Source organism: Macrosteles quadrilineatus, unplaced genomic scaffold (assembly GCF_028750875.1).
Source record: "Macrosteles quadrilineatus isolate MER2022 unplaced genomic scaffold, UCM_ALF_1.0 Scaffold_7__1_contigs__length_78375512, whole genome shotgun sequence".
Lineage (NCBI taxonomy): Eukaryota > Metazoa > Arthropoda > Insecta > Hemiptera > Cicadellidae > Macrosteles > Macrosteles quadrilineatus.
In genome coordinates this window covers 66,347,494-66,367,385 of record NW_026542600.1, presented here as the reverse complement: position 1 = coordinate 66,367,385, position 19,892 = coordinate 66,347,494, and the positions used below count along the sequence as shown (strand labels likewise).

Below are 19,892 nucleotides of genomic sequence, written 5' to 3'. Positions count from 1 at the left end.
GTAAGATTTAAAGTATCAAAGAGTATTTTATGTTTTATTTCTTTAATGACACAGCCTTACCGGCACAGATGGTCTCGGCGAAGAAGAAGGTGTTGAGGTGGTTTTACCGTAGCGTAGCAACTATTTGTAGCTTGCTGTTGAGCTGTGACCACGTTCCACCGACGAATGTGATGACTCATTTTTTGTCTAAAATTTTTTGTTCAAATTTTGTATATTACGTGTTATGTCAGTGTCGATGTTCTGACGTCCCCAGTGAACAGCTGTCTGCTCCGGGAGATCTTCTTACTTCTGTCTGTCAACGTGCTGTTTTTTAGAGGCTCTATGACGGGGAATGAGAAAACACCGATGTTATTAATTGTCATCCTAGTGAATCTTATTTATGTACCCTAAAGGTCACTTTTATTTTATTGGTGTCTTTTTTCTTTTCAACGATGTGTAGTTAAGTGTGTCAGCTAAGCCTGATGGGGCCCCCGAGGGGACCATGAGGCCTGACCATCTTGAGCGTTGGTGGAGAAACATTTTCCATCCTGTGGCCTCCATTTGGACTCGGGCTGGCCCCCTCTCCGCCCAGCTTAATCGTCCTCCGGTGACCTGCGCCTGAACCCCCCCCCCCATAAACTATTGCCGTTATATTTATAGATCTATTTATTTAGGCGTATTTATTGTTGCTGTTGTTGGACTGAGAGACTTAGTAATTTGTTATTTAATTTTTAAGAACAACATTGATCTTCTCTTATTTATTCAATGATTTAGGGGGCCCCTATAAAAGGTTATTTGTTACAAAGTTTAAATTCAATAATTCAACGGGTTAATATTGTTACAAAATTTAAATAGAATGTTAATTTGTTATTTCGTTAGTTTTTTAATAAATTTTATATTATGAATTTGAAAGATCAACTTAAATACATTTTTTGAACTGAACTATTAAATGAGAAATTGGTGTTAGCTGGTAGGAAAGTCGAGAGTTAAAGATGTCGACTAAGGTTTGCATGTATTATTGTTAATTGTTTTAAAGAGTTTATTACAGCTGTTCGACTCAAACGGTGCGTTGTTCTTGAACCTTTCCTCCACGGGGTTTCTTGTTGTTAGGCAGGGCTGTGAGCCGCCGCTCCGCCTCTGACCATAGGAACACGCTTCCAATTTTGTTCACTTGGGTGCAGGAGCGGGGGCGTGAACCTATTCTTAGCATGTCTTTTTTCTTGAAAAATATTAATAAGGCTTTTTATACTACACATAGAGTAGAAATACAGACGAGACACAATTACGTTAACAAGGATTTTAACACTTTTCCCTTAGGTTATGATATTTTGTTGTTTTCCCTTTGATCTGCTACCAAGGCAAATTGCTGGTACAGTATGGATGAAAAGTAAATTTAAATCGAAGGAACAAATAAACTGATCAATTATTTTGATAGATTTTAGAACCAGCAAAGGTGAAAATTATTTCATAGGCCCAACTAATTTATTTTAAAATTGTTGCCTTCCTCATGTATACATTATTAGCGTAGAGATACATGTATACATGTATTGAGGAGCGACCACTGTAGTAACTGATAACTGTAGTTTTAACCAAAGGGCTTTTAGTGGATAGAGATCATCTCATAAATGGATTTTTTTATGCTTGAGAGATCTATCCTTTAAAGTTTTTTTTTTAGATAGGTAGGCTTACAACCAGGTGATAACATTACAACATACCGAGAACTATTGGTTATTGGGAGGACTTGAGCCCGGGACTCCAGGTCAGAATTCCTGCGAACCATTCACTAGACCTGCCTTGCATCATGTACTCCCTGGTTGGTCAGTAAGGCCTTGTTTTATGAGAAACCCAACTGTTTTGACACTATAAACTAATTTTTATATAACTCGCCCGAATTATAAAACTTAGGCTAGGCCTAGGCCCTACTTTAATGGTTAGAGCTACTGAAATATTGGCATGGTTCTTAATTTTTAATGTGCCTCTAAATAACATTTCTCATCATTGCTATTATTGTGATGTGGTTAAGAAAAGACTCCTTTTCACTTTGATAAGTAAGGTAAACTGTTCCAGTGGTTGGCAAGGTACTTACCTCACTAAACTATATCTTATACTAACAATATATGTTTAAAATATGTATCCTGTTAGTGGTTTTGTAGAATTTACTACAATTTTCAAGATAATGAATGTTAGTTAGTCATTTGTTTCTTTTTTACCAAGACTACACGTTGATATGTTTAGGTGTACCGATTCAACACTCCAAGTTTGAATGGGTAGAAAGAAAAATTATCTACTCAGACATACTGTGTTATCTATCATAAATACATCCCATAAAAACAGTTTAAATCCAAGACCTTTGTAGCAACGGATTTACAGTTATTATATATTTTAAATGTTTCATTATCAAAGTATAAATAACTTGGACAGATTAAATGAGAAACGGAAGAGAGTTAACTGAAAATATATTTGTTCCGATCGCAGAAGCGGTGGTACAATCAACCCATAATTTTATTGCCATTTTCGAAAAGAAGAACTAAACGCAGCAAATATTACTGATAAGAACGTAAAGACAAAAGTCCATTTGGTAAAAAAGCTGTGTTATGGGAGAAAAACTATAACAAATCTGAGATTTCTCACATGATATTCTATACATACAAAACGTTTGTTTTAGCTTACAGTAACATTAAAGTTTGGAGACGTAGTTAACTTGCAGCCTACCACCATTTTTACTGACAAAAATTGAAAAAGAAAAAATCAGGCTTATGAATGTTTTTCGTCAATACGCAGTGTATTCAAAAGCAAATTAACTTAACTTATGAACGATGTCAATTCTATTATAAAATGTGTTTCCCATCAAAATTATTATTTATCCATCTAAATGATTCCCTATTAGTCACAGGCCTACTTGTCCAAGGACACATAGTAAACATATTATAATGATAATACGTTTATTGTATGGATAAGAATTATGCCGATTCTTATGCATTGTATGGATAAGAATATGACTTCTTATATGGAGTAAAGTACGTACAATGTTTTAATGTTAGTGTAAGTTACTAATACCATTGCTGTTGTTTTGTTTCCGCTCGCTTCCTTTACAGTTTCCCATAGACAAACCAATCCGCATTAAAATGCAAAGAACCTTCAGATTACAGTATGGGAAATGTACAAATAAAACTTAACACCGAGATTTAAAATAACTCACTTAAAGGGAAGCTTTTACATGTTACTAGTGTAAGTCACACCTTAAAGCCTATCCACTCATCAACCTTGCGTAATAGTGATTCGCTACGAGATCGCACGCTCGTAATTCAACTTCAAGTTCAATTATTGTTATCAACCGAACGTATCAATTTAAAAATTGAGAACTATTTTACAGCTGGTGATGAACTGGTAAGAAACTTTATTGAAACTAACATTAAGAAACTTACTTTGAAGTATGGTAAATCTGTTGATCAAAACGTTCTTAAAAAAACAAAAAGGTATTACAAATGATCGAGCTACATCAGGAATACTAGAAAACAACATTCAACATAAACACCCAGTTTCCCCCATTGCGTCGCTGTTTACACAATCTTTCCGCGAATCGGCAATATTGAGATGTGACGTAACTTATTATGGCAGAATCCCGCGATTCGCGTCTCTTTTGGACCAGTTTATGGGAGAATGATAAACATTCCTATATGACACATAGGTCGTTGTTCGAGGCCAGGACGTTTCTTATCATATTTACGTGATTATCAATCGTCTTCACGACCCTGGGTTTGAGTCTCGGATCACGATGGGAAAAATTATCTCGTTATTAGCAAATTGGATTTGGGATGCGTTGCGTCGCCAGGTGGCTGGCGCTCTGCGCCTTGGTTGTTGTTATCAAGGTGGGTGTCACATAGTAGTAGAATAGAAATATGTTTTATATAAATCGTAGTTTACCTCATCTAGAATATTGTTCAATGAGAAAGTTATTTTCTCCAACAGAAACTATTGATAAGGAACTTAAAGCGAGGAAGGCGTTTCTGCAATAATATGGTTCATTTTACAACAGCTGTGGATGGATTCAATTGAAGTTGTAATTTCGTTTAAGAAATCGCAAAAAATCTTTGTCCCTGCTTGTTCGTGGAGTTATTAATAAGTTTGCCTTCCGACACAGTGTCTAGTCGTTCTGCGGTCTGACAATGCAAGTGATTTATTTGTGTATCCTTGAAGGCTTTGTAGCCAACACTGAAACCTCGTTGTGACGGTTGTATTATTTCTGCACGGATTAATCATAAAACAGTTAAATATGTTTTGATACATCATGTATATTATCCGTTCTGGTTCAGTTTTTATTGGTGTAAAAAAGTGCAATATCAATAAGTTTGCAATGTACAGTACGATAATACAAAGTCGAACGTAGTACCACAGACTAAGGAGTTTGTGGTAGTATGTATCCTACATACATTCAAAATACGACTATGGCAGTCAACTTATAAGTGCTATTGATGGGATACCAGTTATACATTCACTAGGTTAGGTTACGATTCACTAACCCAATTTTTCTCACGAAATTAAAATGAAAGGAACTGAGCATTCAGAGCAAGATAGTGGAGATGAACAGTAAACTTGCGTAAAAGAATTAAGATCGTGTTAAAAATTGAACAATATTGTAATTAGATAACATTAGGGATACTTTTATTTGTCTGCAACTTTTTTGATGCCATACATTAAAAAGATTCATCACTATTTACCAAAAATCTTTATATAGATTTATAACTTCCATAGTACATAAAACTGTGCTTTGAGTAGCAATTACAAATGCCATATCGAATGTAAAATTACAAATTATAGATACCACAAAAGATTTGACATTTATCCAACAATACAGAATTAGTTGAGTTACAGGTATATGCTACATCTATAACTGCAATAACTATTTCAATCTTTTTTAGTGTGAATTTTAAAAGCTAACGCTACACTCAATATATTGATGCTTGAACGCGTAGAAATTCAACCCTAAGCGAAAATGTGATATTAAAACTATTGATAACTAGTCTAACATCTAGCAAGAACATATATATATATATATATATATAAATACTTAAGTAATTTGTTAAGTTTCCTGAATCGATTTTTACGTACGGACCTAACTTGGTGATTTAAAGATTATAACCTATAGTAGTTTACGCAACGATTACATACTGTACACGCACACATAACTGTGGTCTGCTGCCATAAAAGTAAAACATGTATCAAAACTGAACTTACTTGACATTGCTATGAGAGGGGGAAGGGAAAGGTACAATCTGGGTTCCAGTATTTGCAAACCTTGCCAGAGTGGGAAGTAACTTGATATCCCATTGACAACTGTAATGTGATATTTCTGCTGAACACAACTAGTACTCTTTGCGGTATTCTCACCTGAAAGTTGCCCGCTTAATTAATCGCTACCTTACACCGCTATCCAATGAGTGTATCGAAATGATTAATTGATTCGTTTTACCGTAGATTATACCAAAGATTAATCATTCCTATTAATCAGCTGAACCCAATTTTAAAGGCTTTTCCACCCGCTTCATGTAGACAGCCTGTTTTACGGATTGTTTCTTGTTGTTTACTTATTAACTAATTATTTACAAAATAAAACGATATAATTACAAAGAATATCACGTCCCTTGGTTTTATAAACAAATAGAAAGTTACAAACGTCGAAATTACACTAAAATTAGACAAAACACATTTCTCCAACACTAGAGTTGAAACGTCACAAACATAAAACACGCATAAACAGGTTTCACGTTTTTTGAAGTCTACTCTACTATTAGAAGTTAATATGGTCTTACAAAACGTAACCATAAGTTGTTACATCTTCTAATGAATAACATGTATTTGATAATGAATATAATTATTTATGCAACTAATTCGGATCAATCTATCGAAATTAGTAGTTGCTCTCAATTCACTTATAAAACGTTTTGTTACCCACTGAAGCCAATCAAATCTTTATCAATCATCAAATAACTACTTTTAGTACAGCGCAGTATATCAATTCAGTCATTCTTTTAAAGAGTTCTGCTGCTTGACAAAATTAGGGGTCAAATATAAACTTTAAGAATAAGTAAGTAAACAAATTCCTAGCATTTTGAAAAAGGAATTTATGTGTAGAATCTGAACGTAATGACAGTTTTCTAATAATAAAGACACTATCGGCAAACATATACAGAGTGTTTCAGTAAAGCGTAGCGGGCTATGCAGAATTCAGATTCTACATGCAAAAATAAGTCGAAAATGTGACTTTTTCGATTTCGGCTTAGTTTAGCCGTAATCCACCATTTTGTATTTTTTTGAAAATAATTTGTGACTCAAAAGCCCTTAGATATATTTTTATGAAACTTGGTATACACTTAAAATCTACAGCTATAAACATTCTCCGAAAATATCTTTGATTAGGCTCATCGAATTTCAAAATGGTGGCCATTTAAAATGTTTTAAGTCAAACTCCATGAATTCATACATCATTAAAACAATACAATTCATTTATATTAAAACAAAATTTTGCAACACAATATTTTAAGTCCTTTTTATTACAAATCGAATGACACTTTATTTGAGAAAATCGGATAATAAATAAAAAAGTTATGTAACTTTTATTATTAAAAGCAATTATAAAAATGGCAGTCAATTTAAAACCACAAAGTTAAATTTCATAGAAACTACTGACAAAACATTATTAAAGTTACATAACTTTTTTGTATGAATAACTAGTGAAATACGAAGAAAAGTAAACTATACATATTAACAACTAAAACCCTTTGAATTATTACGGAATGACGTAGTTAGCTATTTCGTTATTTTTATGATCTTTTAGCCAATAGTCTACTCTATTCAGGAGCGTATTTAGGATCTATGAGGCCCCGGCGGATCATTTCAGAGATTCTATTCTCATTCTTCGGTAGCTGGAGTGTGGGAGGTTTAGAAACACCCGTCTTATCACATCATATGAATTTGACCCTTTGTTTCGGCTATCCGATCGGGGTACAGACCTATGAGACCAGCTAATAAGTAGTTCAATTGTATTTTTATCAATAATATTTTTATAGTACAATTTCAAAGCGTCTACTGTAATCACGACAAAATCGGAAACCCAAAGCGAAATTTAAAATGAACAAAATCGTCCTAGCCATGACATAAATGGATGATGAATTTATTTTTCCTACAGCTATCTGTTAAATTGAGCTTCATTGCACTGACTATTTCACGCAAAATAGCCAATTGCTGCATTTAGGCCTACTTATCATTGCCGCACTCATTATTTTGCCGCCAACCATTTTCTTTGTAGAAAAAATATAATGCGTAACGCGAGCGCAATGAACCACTTCGCACACTAGTTACACAAATAACTATTTCCTACACTCACCGGACAAAGCGATCTTTCTTGCACTGATTATAGCTGCGCAAAGTAGCTAATTTCTGTATTGACTTACTTTCCCGCAATCATTTGACTTTGAATCACTTATTTTGATTTCCCGTACTCCAGTATTTTAACCAAACAACACAAAATAGTGTGTTTTATAGTTAGGCCTACGTAGAGGTAGGTATGAAGGGGGAGTTATTTAAATTATAAATCCTAGGTCGTCGATGAAAATTATTGTTGTTCTTTGTGTGACCTGCATGAAAATAAAACTGTTTTTCACTTCATGGCAAGGCGTTCCATGTTCAAAGATTTTAGAAAATGTCGTTTTAACAAATTAACTATTGATTGTGATGAGTCCAGCCCATCTGAATGGGAGGTATTGGCGAGGTATGGGTAACTTGATCAAACTAGCCTGGGTCCGTAGACGGGAGAAAATTAATGAATACAATTATTTTTAAATCATAACCTTATGATAAAATTCTGTTTTCAAGACTCGATTCAAGGATACCCTTAAGAAATGTGCAAAGAGCATAAATGTATTTGCAGTTGCTTTGTGTAAAGGTTATATACAGGTATATTTATATTATATGATAAATCACAATTATATATGGGTTTTATTGATTGTATATTATTGGGACAGTATTCGTATTTTTTACTTTTTTGTCCTTGTTACATTTTAAGGACTTATAAATATTTCTTTTGCAAGGTTAACGACTTACAAACAAAAGTTTGCTTAAAAAACTATAATAGGATTATTACATTGTTTATTTCCCGAGAATAATCATTTACGGTTTTATAAACAAATTCTTGGTTTGATTTTAAATTATATGGTAGAGAATCTATATATTATGTATGCCTATGTATGTGTATCTAAAACTTTCTCAATTGTGTTCACCTTAGGCGATAGCTTAAAAGATTCTCTTAAGTAGAAAAAAAAAACAAAAATAAAAGTACATAATCTGAATTCCATTTTAGTTTCAAAGTAAGTTTGAACTATTATGTTCTTTATCTTTTGTACGAGTGAAGTGAGTGGAAGTGGACTTTGCCAACCGGACAGACGGTCATTGTCTTTTTATGCGTATAAATACAATATGTAAGTTTCTAAACTATCTTGTAAAATAAAGCACTGTTCATACCTTATCTTATCGGTGACCTACTATTTGCATCCAGTGTATTTTTCTCCCAGTGACATTTGCACCCAGTAGGGTCAGTACCTGGAATTTCCGGCATTACCGTACCTATGTACCTTAACCATTAGTGTACTTATAATTTGTTCTATAATAAATAAATGGTTAAGGAGATTCGCCACCACTAAAATGGGTGTTTTTATAAATGTTTACAAATATTAAAAAACGATATTTTCTCGTTGTTTATGCTTTTGACAATATCTATGTGAAGTTGCATGCATATCTGACCATTTTTACTATTGATACCTTGACTACAAAACAAGAGTGATAAGTTTCAATATTTTTAGTTTTTTTTTTAGAAAAAAAAATCTATAAATTCTCTAATAAATTTTAGAATAATTTTTATTTATATAAAAGTTATATTTGTCACATACCGATATTGTAAACACTACTATTGTAAACAACTTTTTTATGCTATAGTGCACTTAAGCTATATGAATATATTATGTAATCAGCTGTTTGGGAAAACAGCTGATTTGGGCAAACCGGCTGTTCACGGACTTTGGACGTGATTTACCAAAAATTATGTTTTTTATAACACTTTGTTAAATAAAATAAAAAGTATTTTATCTAGCCTATTGACATTTTTATCACATGACCTCCATACAATTCACTATATTAAATTATATAATCATACTTGTACCTAAAAATAAATATATTTTAAACATTTTTTGTAAAAAAATTAAGTCAAATATTTTACACTTTATGAAAATTGCTGTAATTTTTGTAACTATTGTGTTACCATGATTAATATACCATTAAAGTTACAGTAGGTTATAAGTTATATGACAATATTAACTTTTTTTAAATATCTAAATAAATAAAAACGTTATTATTTAAGTTTTTATCCCCCACTCCAAAATATATCTATGTATATATAATATATATACAGGTATTTTTAAAAAAATGTTTTGGTCATATTCCTTTTATATAAATGCTGTTAAAGTAAAAATACGAGAAAAGGGAAATATTAGCTTGAATGAAAAAATAGGTTTAGTAGTGGCGGATCCCCAACTCGAGTCACAATTGTGCATTGTGAAAATTAATTTTACCATCTTGTTCGCACATTTTGTGTCCTAACTTCACATAACCGCTATTTAAAAGTAAAGCCCTATCTATGTTAAGGCATTACAATCTATTTTAATATTTCTTACTATATAGGGCCTAAGATTAGACATCACAATAAATAATAGATACATAACATTTGGTACAATATGTGATGTACATGTTAGATTAAAACCCGTTAAAATACTTAAAATATAACCTTCACCTTCAAACATGCAGTTTCAGTGTTTAGTTTTCTGCAAATATATGCACGTAATATTGATTTAAAATGTCATTAAAACATTTTCAAATAAAAATCTTATTTCTAATTAATTTCCGACTCAAAAAGAAAAATCCTGCAGTCTAACTCTACTCTACTCTGGTAACGTAATTTATTAAATGCTCGGAAAAACTCTTGCCAATAGTTAAATAGTTAGTTACCGGTACGATATAAGCCAACTGATTCCCACTACGCTTTAATCATGAATTGGACTAGCTATCTATATCCTAACGTTTCGGCCTTGTTCGGCCTATTCACATATCCTACAAAGCTATATGCATAATATTTACATACTTCCACAGTTTAGTCCATATTGATTGCGTAAGAGACATTTATAAACAAAATGTTCAATGTCTCCTCAATTGCATAGGCACAATTTCAGGAGTCATGCACCCTAGCCTAGCTATGAAATTTTTGTAGAACTCTAGACCGGAGACTACCTGCTTTGTGTTCCTCAATTCTTACCCCATGTCAAGTTAAAATTGGACGAGATAGCACAAATTATTGTGTTAAATCAACTGTAAATACAGTTTGTATAAGCTGGACGAGATAGCACTGGACGAGATGACACTACATCCTCGAGGGGTGATGACCGACGGACTAGGGTTGAGGCTGATGACTCACCCAGCCAGGTAAACAGTGGGAGCAAATGCCGCAAATCCTGTAGCAAATATCACTGAGGGAAAATAGCGCATATTCTTCTTATCTTACAAGTACGTAATACGTGTATGCTTGAAAACAAGTTGGCAACACTGAGAAAGTGCGGTGTTTATTTGTCGTTCAACGCGTTATAACCAACATTTGACTATTGATACAACTACTAAACTAGCCTATAAACCTGGTGTTGGGTGTTAACAAAACATTGCAAACCAAAAACTATATTCAGATTTTGATTCATTATTATGTTTGTGAAATTCTATTCAGATTTCTAGGCCTATTTGCTAATTTGTGAAACAATTTCATTCAGGTTTTTATATTTTTGAAAGACAAATTAATTTAGGTTTGAATTTGTTAATTTGTGAAACTGCATAGTAAAAGTTAACCTGTATACACAAAATTACCCATTATCTCTATGCTTTTTAGTAACTGTAGGGGAAATATATAACACGAGCACAAAGTCTCTTTGCTGCACTTGAGATAAATGAGGAAAGTTTATCGAGTGCCACTTTGCGCACTAGTTACGCAAATTACTATTTCTTCTTTGCTGTACATTTCCAGCATCCACTTATTTTCTCTGCTCTTAAATTACAAGCTTGAACTCTTTCGCCTATTTGAAAACGTCTTACTCCTTTTGTACATTGTTTGAATATGTGTTGATTACCATTTAATCAAATATCGTTCTAACATTACGCTGAAACATTAGAAAGCAATAATTTGAAACACTAGAGTTTCTTGATTGTCTCATTTGCATCATCAATAGTTGTACTTTTAACCCATATCTACATATTGTTGCATTAAATTTTCAATCTGAAACTTGACAGGTTTTCTCAATAATATTAATGACTTTATTTACATCTTCTGTTATAACAGAACTGTAACATGTATTGTTACATGTAAATTTTTATAATTCGATATTACTTAATCCTGTAACAATTCTGTTATGAAACTAAATCATCGTAAATATAAACATAAATATAGGAACATATGTGCATATTATAATAGCTAGTAAATTGGAATACACATGAAGATTTTAGACTTGTTTTTAGGACTTGGCTTAAATTGGTTTACCTTTATCTAAACATATCTATCATACCCAAAATTGTAATTTATTGCTGCGCAAAACTATTCAGAGTACGCAATTATTTTGGTGAGTGAGAAAGTAGAGAAATATATATTGCAAAATTCAAATGTTTGCGCTTAAATGACAGTCACATACTAACAAAGTCACAGTCTATATTAATACTTATATTTTATAGTTTTATTGGGTACAATTAAACAACCAGGAATAAATAGATAAAAGATTAAACTGATTATAAAATAGTAGTGGTATTTCTAGATTTTGTTATTTTTTAGTTAAAATTGTAAATAATGTGTACATTTTTGCAGGAAATATCTTCTTCTGTGCAACCAGAAGATGACATCCAACCAGAGCAAACACAACAGATTCAACTGTCTAAATGCCCGTATTGCCATCAGTGTACGGACTCCTGCTATGAAGGACCATTGAGAAATGCTTTTCGCTTCAAGGGGAGACAATACTACATTCCGAACCCAAACTTAGCCAGAATATGCCCTCGTCGTAAGGACAGAAATGGAGGAATTGTGCCATGCATACGCCCTTGTCCGGGGGTCGACGAGATTGGATGTAATGAAGACCAATCCAAAATAAACATTAATGGTCAAGCAGAGATATTTGCCCAGGCCCGTTCTTCTGATAACCATTTTTCACCAAACGATCCAGTAGCGAATAATCACGAAGCTACAACAAATTCAGACTGTGATTTAACCGATTTGGAAAAATCATTTAGTTTGATAAGAAATGATAACCTTGGGAATGCAAGAGGTAACGTTGAGGATCACAAGCACAAGACAGACAGCACTATTGATTATTCATTTACCGGAAGTGGACACAGTTCCAACTCGGGATTAATTGAAAATGTAAATGAAGATCAGGTACAAGCTTCTTCACTTGTTGATGAGAACCCCCAAATAAGTCCTGATAGAAATGTGAATGCGTTACAGATCTCTCAAGAACAAGGTCCGGATATAACCCACAACATTCAAGATTTGACAAAAAACAACCTTTCCACACGCACACAATCTCCAGTAAATACTCAGATTCCATATGGTTATATGGATGGGTTTGTAACTAATTCACCGAGTAATTCACCTATTACTAATACTAATCAAGTTTACGGATACAAATATTCAAAAAACATTAATAATCACCCAGTCACACCCCAAGGTATGTTTTACAACAATGCAGTTAATCCGAATTGGCAATGGATTCAGCAAAATGGAAACAAAACTCCTGATCAAGCAGGTCGAGTGCAAACTGGATACACGGTACAAAAATCAACTGGTCAAGAAATTGGAGGAACATCTCCATACTTTCCATACTTTACCCAGAGTGGCGAGTCAGATCACAGATCAAAAGGAGGTATTTCGTGGTTCGGAGGCCCTGCAAAATTTAAGGACCAAACCCCAGCAACATTCAATACACAAGATCGCAACTATTCAATACAACAAAAGACGGACACATACATAGATGGAACCTCTACTCAGTCTAAAAACGAAGACGATGGGAAATTGACCCAATCAATTGGTCAGGAATCAATCGATGATTATGGATACCTTTCGCATGTTGATAGCGAAGGGACAGGTAAATTAGTTGATCAAGGCATTCAGACTCCTGAAACACACTACTCAGGCAATGCAGGCCAAACTCACGGAGGAACACATACTCAAAACTATGTTTATGATGGAACTCAGTTTGGTGGAAATAAACATCAATCTGTTGATCAAGGCACTCAGACTCCTGAAACACACTACTCAGGCAATGCAGGTCAAATTCACGGAGGAACACATACTCAAAACTATGTTTATGATGGAACTCAGTTTGGTGGAAATAAACATCAATCAGTTGATCAAGGCATTCAGACTCCTGAAACACACTACTCAGGCAATGCAGGTCAAATTCATATAGGAACACCTACCCAATACAATGTTCATGGTGGAACTCAGTTTGGCGAAGGGACAGGTAAATCAGTTGATCAAGGCATTCAGACTCCTGAAACACACTACTCAGGCAATGCAGGCCAAATTCGCGGAGGAACACACACTCAAAACTATGTTTATGATGGAACTCAGTTTGGTGGAAATAAACATCAATCAGTTGATCAAGGCATTCAGACTCCTGAAACACACTACTCAGGCAATGCAGGTCAAATTCATATAGGAACACCTACCCAATACAATGTTCATGGTGGAACTCAGTTTGGCGAAGGGACAGGTAAATCAGTTGATCAAGGCATTCAGACTCCTGAAACACACTACTCAGGCAATGTAGGCGAAATTCACGGAGTGACACATACTCAAAACTATGTTCATCATGGAACTCAGTTTGGTGGAAATAAACATCAATCAGTTGATCAAGGCATTCAGGCTCCTGAAACACACTACTCAGGCAATGCAGGTCAAATTCATAGAGGAACACCTACCCAATACAATGTTCATGGTGGAACTCAGTTTGGCGAAGGGACAGGTAAATCAGTTGATCAAGGCATTCAGACTCCTGAAACACACTATTACACAAATATTGGTAAAACAGGTGAAATTCTTAGAGGAACACCTACCCAATACAATGTTCATGGTGGAACTCAGTTTGGTGAAACGACATCTCAATCAGTCTATGGAAATATATATGGTACTAAAAATGAAGGAAGTGGAACCAATTATGGTTATTTTAAAGTTCATTCAACTGGCCACGAAACTAAAAATGTTGATACATTCTCAACAAATACTGAGGTCATTAATAATGTTAATAATGGAGAAAGCACTGTAAAAGTTCCGGCTTCCAGTGTCCACCCATTTGATGATAAGCGAGGAATACAATCGCCAACATTTTACGAGCCATCCTCTGCCAAACTAGAGTATGGATATCCATCAATCCCTACAATACCTAACTACGGAACTACATCTTTGTATGGCTATGATTTCCCCGGTTCTCGTTATTCAAGTGTTCAATTTTCTACAGTTGGTAGAACAAACCAGCAAACTAAACCAAGTGATTTTGAAGAATATAGAAAATCATTGCAGGGAGGGCAAGACAGTACTTTCGGGGAAGAATATAATGCGGGTCCAAATGAAGGAAATAGTTCACCCACTGGTGTTCTTATCGAAGGTGGTAACAGCGGTGTAGAGTACAATGAGGATGGATCGGTTTCTCGAACTGGATCTTATATTTCTACTAATAAAGATGGTTCAGCTATTGACGGTGGGTTGTCTTCAAGTTATCCAAACAATGGCAATAGCCAGGGCCAAAGTGACAGTGCTGTTGATTATCTCCCGGCTGTTAAACAGTCAACTATTTTTTCATACCCACAGAATGGTGACGGATCAGAACTAGTCGGCTCTAATTCTCCATCATACGATGACAATTTTACTAAAGTAAACAGAAACACCAATGATCTCAAGGATGGAAAAATTTTCTCCGGAAAACCAAAAGATGACACCCCATCTTCGAAGAAAAGTTATGTCTCAACTTCCTCCTTCAGGGGTACAAACATATTTGGAGCTGGACAATCTGAAGATCGACCTCAACCTTCCTTCTCTGTAGCGGACAACTCTCAGAAAGGCGAGTATTGTCTTTTATTGTCATTTGTAAAAAGAGTGACAAAACTATAATTTTTTGTTGTTGGATTTTTTATAAGCTTCTTCTGCATTCACAAACAATCATACATCATCAGTCACAAACAAAAGATAATACGACAAGCGAAATACGAAATTTTGTAGATATTTTCTGAAATCTTTTGAAAACAAATTATGAAAATGATCAGTTAAGGTTCGATTTAAAACATTTAACAATCATTTGTAAGAAAGTTCTACATAATGACGGTAGTTGTATCATTTAGTTGTAATAGATTTATGATGCAGCCGGTGCATGAAAATGAATTTAGGTCTTCTACATATTGACACAATCTACAGTACTATGCATACATTTACCCAGGACTAGCATAATAGCATAATATACATTATGCTCAGTATTTTTTATATTAGTATATTACTATCCAATGCGTTAAAGGGTATTACTGTACAAGAATGAATTCTATAATAATGAAGTTCGCTGTTCAAATTATTTTTTTATTAAATCTGGAAACTGTGTTAAGATCACATTCTAGTTCTCCCGTTTGACCAGAATTATTTTCAAACGAAAATTGGAATGTATCAACGCTTTGAAATTACTTGAGTCTCATTGTTGGTGTTGAGATGTTTCGTATTATATGTTTAGCTTGAGTAGCCTACGCTTTTAATTATTTTGTTATTCGAGCAATTTCGAGCAATTCGCAGTTTAACTCATATTATAGCCAAAGCAAATAGAACTGACGGGTAAAGGCCATGTTTTGAAATAGGCCAGCTGGTATTATTTAACTGCCAGTTAGTTCTATTTGATTTGACTTTAGTTATCACTTACCTGTACTTGTGTATTGAACGCGTTCTGGGAACATGCACCGGTGTTGCACCGATGCAAAAAGTGTGTCGTTCTGGGAGACCGGTGAGTTAACCTAGCAGACAGCTATTTCCTCTTTTCCTCCACCGGTGCAAGATTTATGCACCGGAGAAATTGTACGGTGCATAATACACCGGCGGCCTCTGATTGGTCTGTTTCTTGAACAACATCATGCAGCTACGGCAAGATGGCGGGTCCATCGAATAATGTTCATCAGTTTTAAAGGTTATGTTGCGTAATGAGTGAATAATTTATTCTATGAGGGTGTTATATTACGTATTAAGTGAATAATATTCAAATAATTTATTCCGTGAGGACAAGTTTGTTTGGTTTAAATATTATAAAGTAAATAATAGGTGAACGTGTAAATTATAATCCGATGTGTACCGTAAACCGGTGAATAACCGTTCTGGGATACCAAGACTCTTGCCCCGGGGCGGTACCGGTGAATAAGTCACCGGTTAATCTGCACCGGTGCACCGGTACATGTTCCCAGAACGCGCCCATTGTTGGCTATAGTTAGCTGGTGATGCTTCTGTTGGTACCCGCCAAAAAATATGTGGTTTAATTGAAGTTATAATATACTGTAAGGAATGGGAACTTTTGTCAATATCTCTTAAACTGTGAACACTTGAGACGATTTTATCGAATGTGATTTTACTGCATGAGTATGAGGCGGTCAGAATGCGTGAGGAAATAGCGCGATGTCTGTTGAAATTGCACAATCCACCTACACAGAGTCACTCCATTTCCATGTCCTTTTCGAAGCTACAAAATTGGTTGTCCCTAGATTATTGTGGAGATTTACTAAGAGCCGACAAACCGTAAATATTTGGTTTTCCTTTTTTAAATAATTGTCCATAAAACAAGGATTTTTAGAGAATTTACAATAACATTTCAATTCAATTCAATTACAATATTCTTTATTTATGCATTTGTACAATGGTACAACAAATAGTGTCAAAGTTAACAACAAAACTAACATAAAACCGCAGTAAAACATAAAACCTGTTATATTACAGATACGTCATAACTTAAACTCAAATGATTTGTAAGTTTATGCTACAAATCTTCCACGTTGAAGTAATGACTGTTTAAGGAAAACAAATTTTCAAAATCCATATTCGTTTTTGTTTCAGAACTGTCTTTTGACGGGAAGAAATCGACTACTGACCAGACTCCAGGTACCCAGTACGATGGCGAGGGTAGTTTATCTACTGCTCTGGGAATAACTGGAGAATCTGGAAAAGAAGTGTCTACTTTTAACAGACGAAAGTCTAACACTTCTCCTGACGATGGCAACAAAGTGGTCAATGTCAACGGATATTCAATGACGAAAAGACAACTTCAAGACATAATCGATAGTTTCAAGAATGTAGATAAATGCGTTTTCACCTTGCCCAAAGTATGTAGTGGACCTCTGGACAAATACATCCACGTGATCAACAGCTACCCAGACAGTGCGAGTATAAACGATGGGTTTGTACGTCTACCCAGTGACGTAATCGTGCCTCTGCCATGCTACAAGTCTGTTGCCAGCGTCTACGCCAAGGACAGTCCTCTATTCTCAGATAAGTCCGGTGAAGTGTTGCCCAGTGGACACTTTGTCAAGTACACCACCAGCTGCAACATACTGGCGAGCGCCAAGACACCAGAAAAGGTCTCCATAGTGACACCCCAAGGCATCGTTGTGCCATACGACGTCCATAGCAAGTACATGAAAAGTCTCTCGCCCAAGGACAAAAAGAAGCTCAAAGTTTTGATACCTAATGAGCATAAACCGATATCATTCGGATTGTATAAAGAATACTTAGAACTGTACGCTCCGGATTCTCCAGCAGAAAACAAATTGAAAGAAGGCTATATTAAATTGTTGCGATCTAAAACTAAAATTCCGTTAAAAACCTTTATCTCGATTTTGGAAAATTACAAGAATTTAAAGGACGCTACTGTCACTCTTCCCAGTGGCCAGTCCATACCATTCCTATCTTATTTGAAGATCGCAGGACTTCTTGGCGAAGAATACAATCAGAAGTGTGTAGTCAATGTACCCAACACTGACACTAGAGTCCCATATACGGTGATGGAAGATGTATGTAACACCTATTTAGGAAGGAAGCCTAACGATTTGACCAAGGATACGGATGTGAATTTCGTCTTCCCGAGACCTAGGAATCCTTATGCTGAAGAACTAGATTATGGCAAGAGTTCGACTTTTGAAGACGCAGACGCCTACTCCGAATACAAGTATGGCGAACAATACACGTATGGTGGACCATACAAGTATGGCGAACGTGATTACAATCGCTATGATTCTCACCGTCCTCGATCAAAATACTTCCTGACCGAGGCTGCAGATGATGTAGACCCGTACAGCTGCTGCCCATCTTCGGCAGATCCTCCTCACTCCCCTGCCTCGGACAGAGAGTCCATCCTGGATGTTCTTCACCCTGGCCACACGGACCTCGTGGGCTACTGCCCTCATCACCGTTACTGCAATCGTCACAAAAAATCAACCAACTCAGCTAGTGCTTAGTCAGCCATCACACAATATTTATGTTTTACACAATCTTAACGACTGATTCTAGATTTACGTTATAATTTGTAAATATATATTGTTAATAGTTACAAATTGGACACATTTTATTTTCCCTTAACTATTTAGCTATTATCTAAATTGAAAGAAGGAAAAGTCTACAAATAACGGGTTGAATAGGTTTTTTTTACAATACAGTATCAAAAAATATCAATATCAATCAGAATATGTATCAATGAGTGATATCGAATATCAATCAGTTTCAGACAATTCAAAAGGTTTCGAAAACATTATGATACATAAATTCAAGTTTTGTGAACAGCTTTATTTATTGAGTTTTATTTAGCTTTATTAACTAAATGAAGCTAAAAAGTGCTCAAACAAAGTATCCGCCAATAAGTCTAAGCTAAGTCTCAACGCAATGCATTATGGAGAGTTTCTGTAAAATACTAAAAACGTGCCTAGATTAGATAAAAAGGGAATAGCCCAGTCAAATTAGCTTTAAAATTCATAAAGAAAAAAAAATGGTATAGTTTTGCAAATTGGCTTAAAATGTCAGTTAAGGTCAGTTAGGGGACTTTATCATACTAAAAGTCCCCTAACGTGAGACTTGAGCTTTCGCCGCCATCTTGGATTTTAGGTACAATTTTCAGGTTTTTCTTAATTTTCTTATAAAGTATTAGCATTTTATATACCACATGCAATTACAAAATTGAAGTACACAATATTTACTACAAAAATTGTATTTACAGTTTTCATGTAACTCAAATTGTTTCAGAGCAATATGTTCCTAAGTATGAAATTTAATTAATTTTTAGGTACAATGTTTTAGTTTTTCTTAATTATCTCAAAAATTATTAATCTTTTACATAGCATATATAGTTGCAAAGTTGAAGTACACAAATTTTACTACAAAAAGTGTGTTTACTACTGTTTAAGCATTGCGTCTATTTTAGAAATATATGAACATAAATATGATAATTTAATTTGTTTATTATTTTACACCTGTATGTGGGCTAAAGAGTATACAAAATGTATAGAAATTTTCTTTTATAAGCTACATATTATAATCATCGCACACTTATCCCTAGTGTATCCCTTTAATACTGAAAACCCTAATTTACCCTTTGATGCCATTTGTGGTTCCAATCAATTTTAGATATAGGGTTTGGCAACCTTTCTTTTAATAATTTCATATATTTAGTCTTAACGTTTCGTAAACCAATTATAACTAATATTGGAGCAGTTCAAATACAGATTAGTTTTATAGAACTAGTCAGCATAATTTCGATTGTAATTCAATAATTTTCAAATAA

General features: G+C 34.5%; 2 protein-coding genes across 2 annotated transcripts; both read left to right on the top strand.

The window, feature by feature from the left end:
• Positions 1-3,793: 3,793 nt before the first annotated feature.
• LOC128999060 (uncharacterized) lies at positions 3,794-12,581 on the top strand. Its single transcript, XM_054425417.1, has 3 exons — positions 3,794-3,848; positions 11,918-12,484; positions 12,564-12,581. Exons 1-3 carry the CDS (start codon positions 3,795-3,797, stop codon positions 12,579-12,581), a joined length of 639 nt encoding a protein of 212 aa, XP_054281392.1. The 5' UTR covers position 3,794.
• LOC128998294 (hornerin-like) lies at positions 12,491-18,666 on the top strand. Its single transcript, XM_054424370.1, has 2 exons — positions 12,491-15,167; positions 17,180-18,666. The coding sequence occupies exons 1-2, from the start codon at positions 12,665-12,667 to the stop codon at positions 18,574-18,576; spliced, it is 3,900 nt and encodes a 1,299-aa protein (XP_054280345.1). The 5' UTR covers positions 12,491-12,664; the 3' UTR covers positions 18,577-18,666.
• Positions 18,667-19,892: the final 1,226 nt, after the last annotated feature.

Coding starts and splice junctions, on each gene's coding strand:
- LOC128998294 (XM_054424370.1), top strand. CDS start 12,665: ATGGATGGGTTTGTAACTAATTCACCGAGTAATTCACCTATTACTAAT. Junction 15,168..17,179: donor AGCGGACAACTCTCAGAAAG/GCGAGTATTGTC, acceptor TTTTTGTTTCAG/AACTGTCTTTTGACGGGAAG.
- LOC128999060 (XM_054425417.1), top strand. CDS start 3,795: ATGCGTTGCGTCGCCAGGTGGCTGGCGCTCTGCGCCTTGGTTGTTGTT. Junction 3,849..11,917: donor CCTTGGTTGTTGTTATCAAG/GTGGGTGTCACA, acceptor ACATTTTTGCAG/GAAATATCTTCTTCTGTGCA.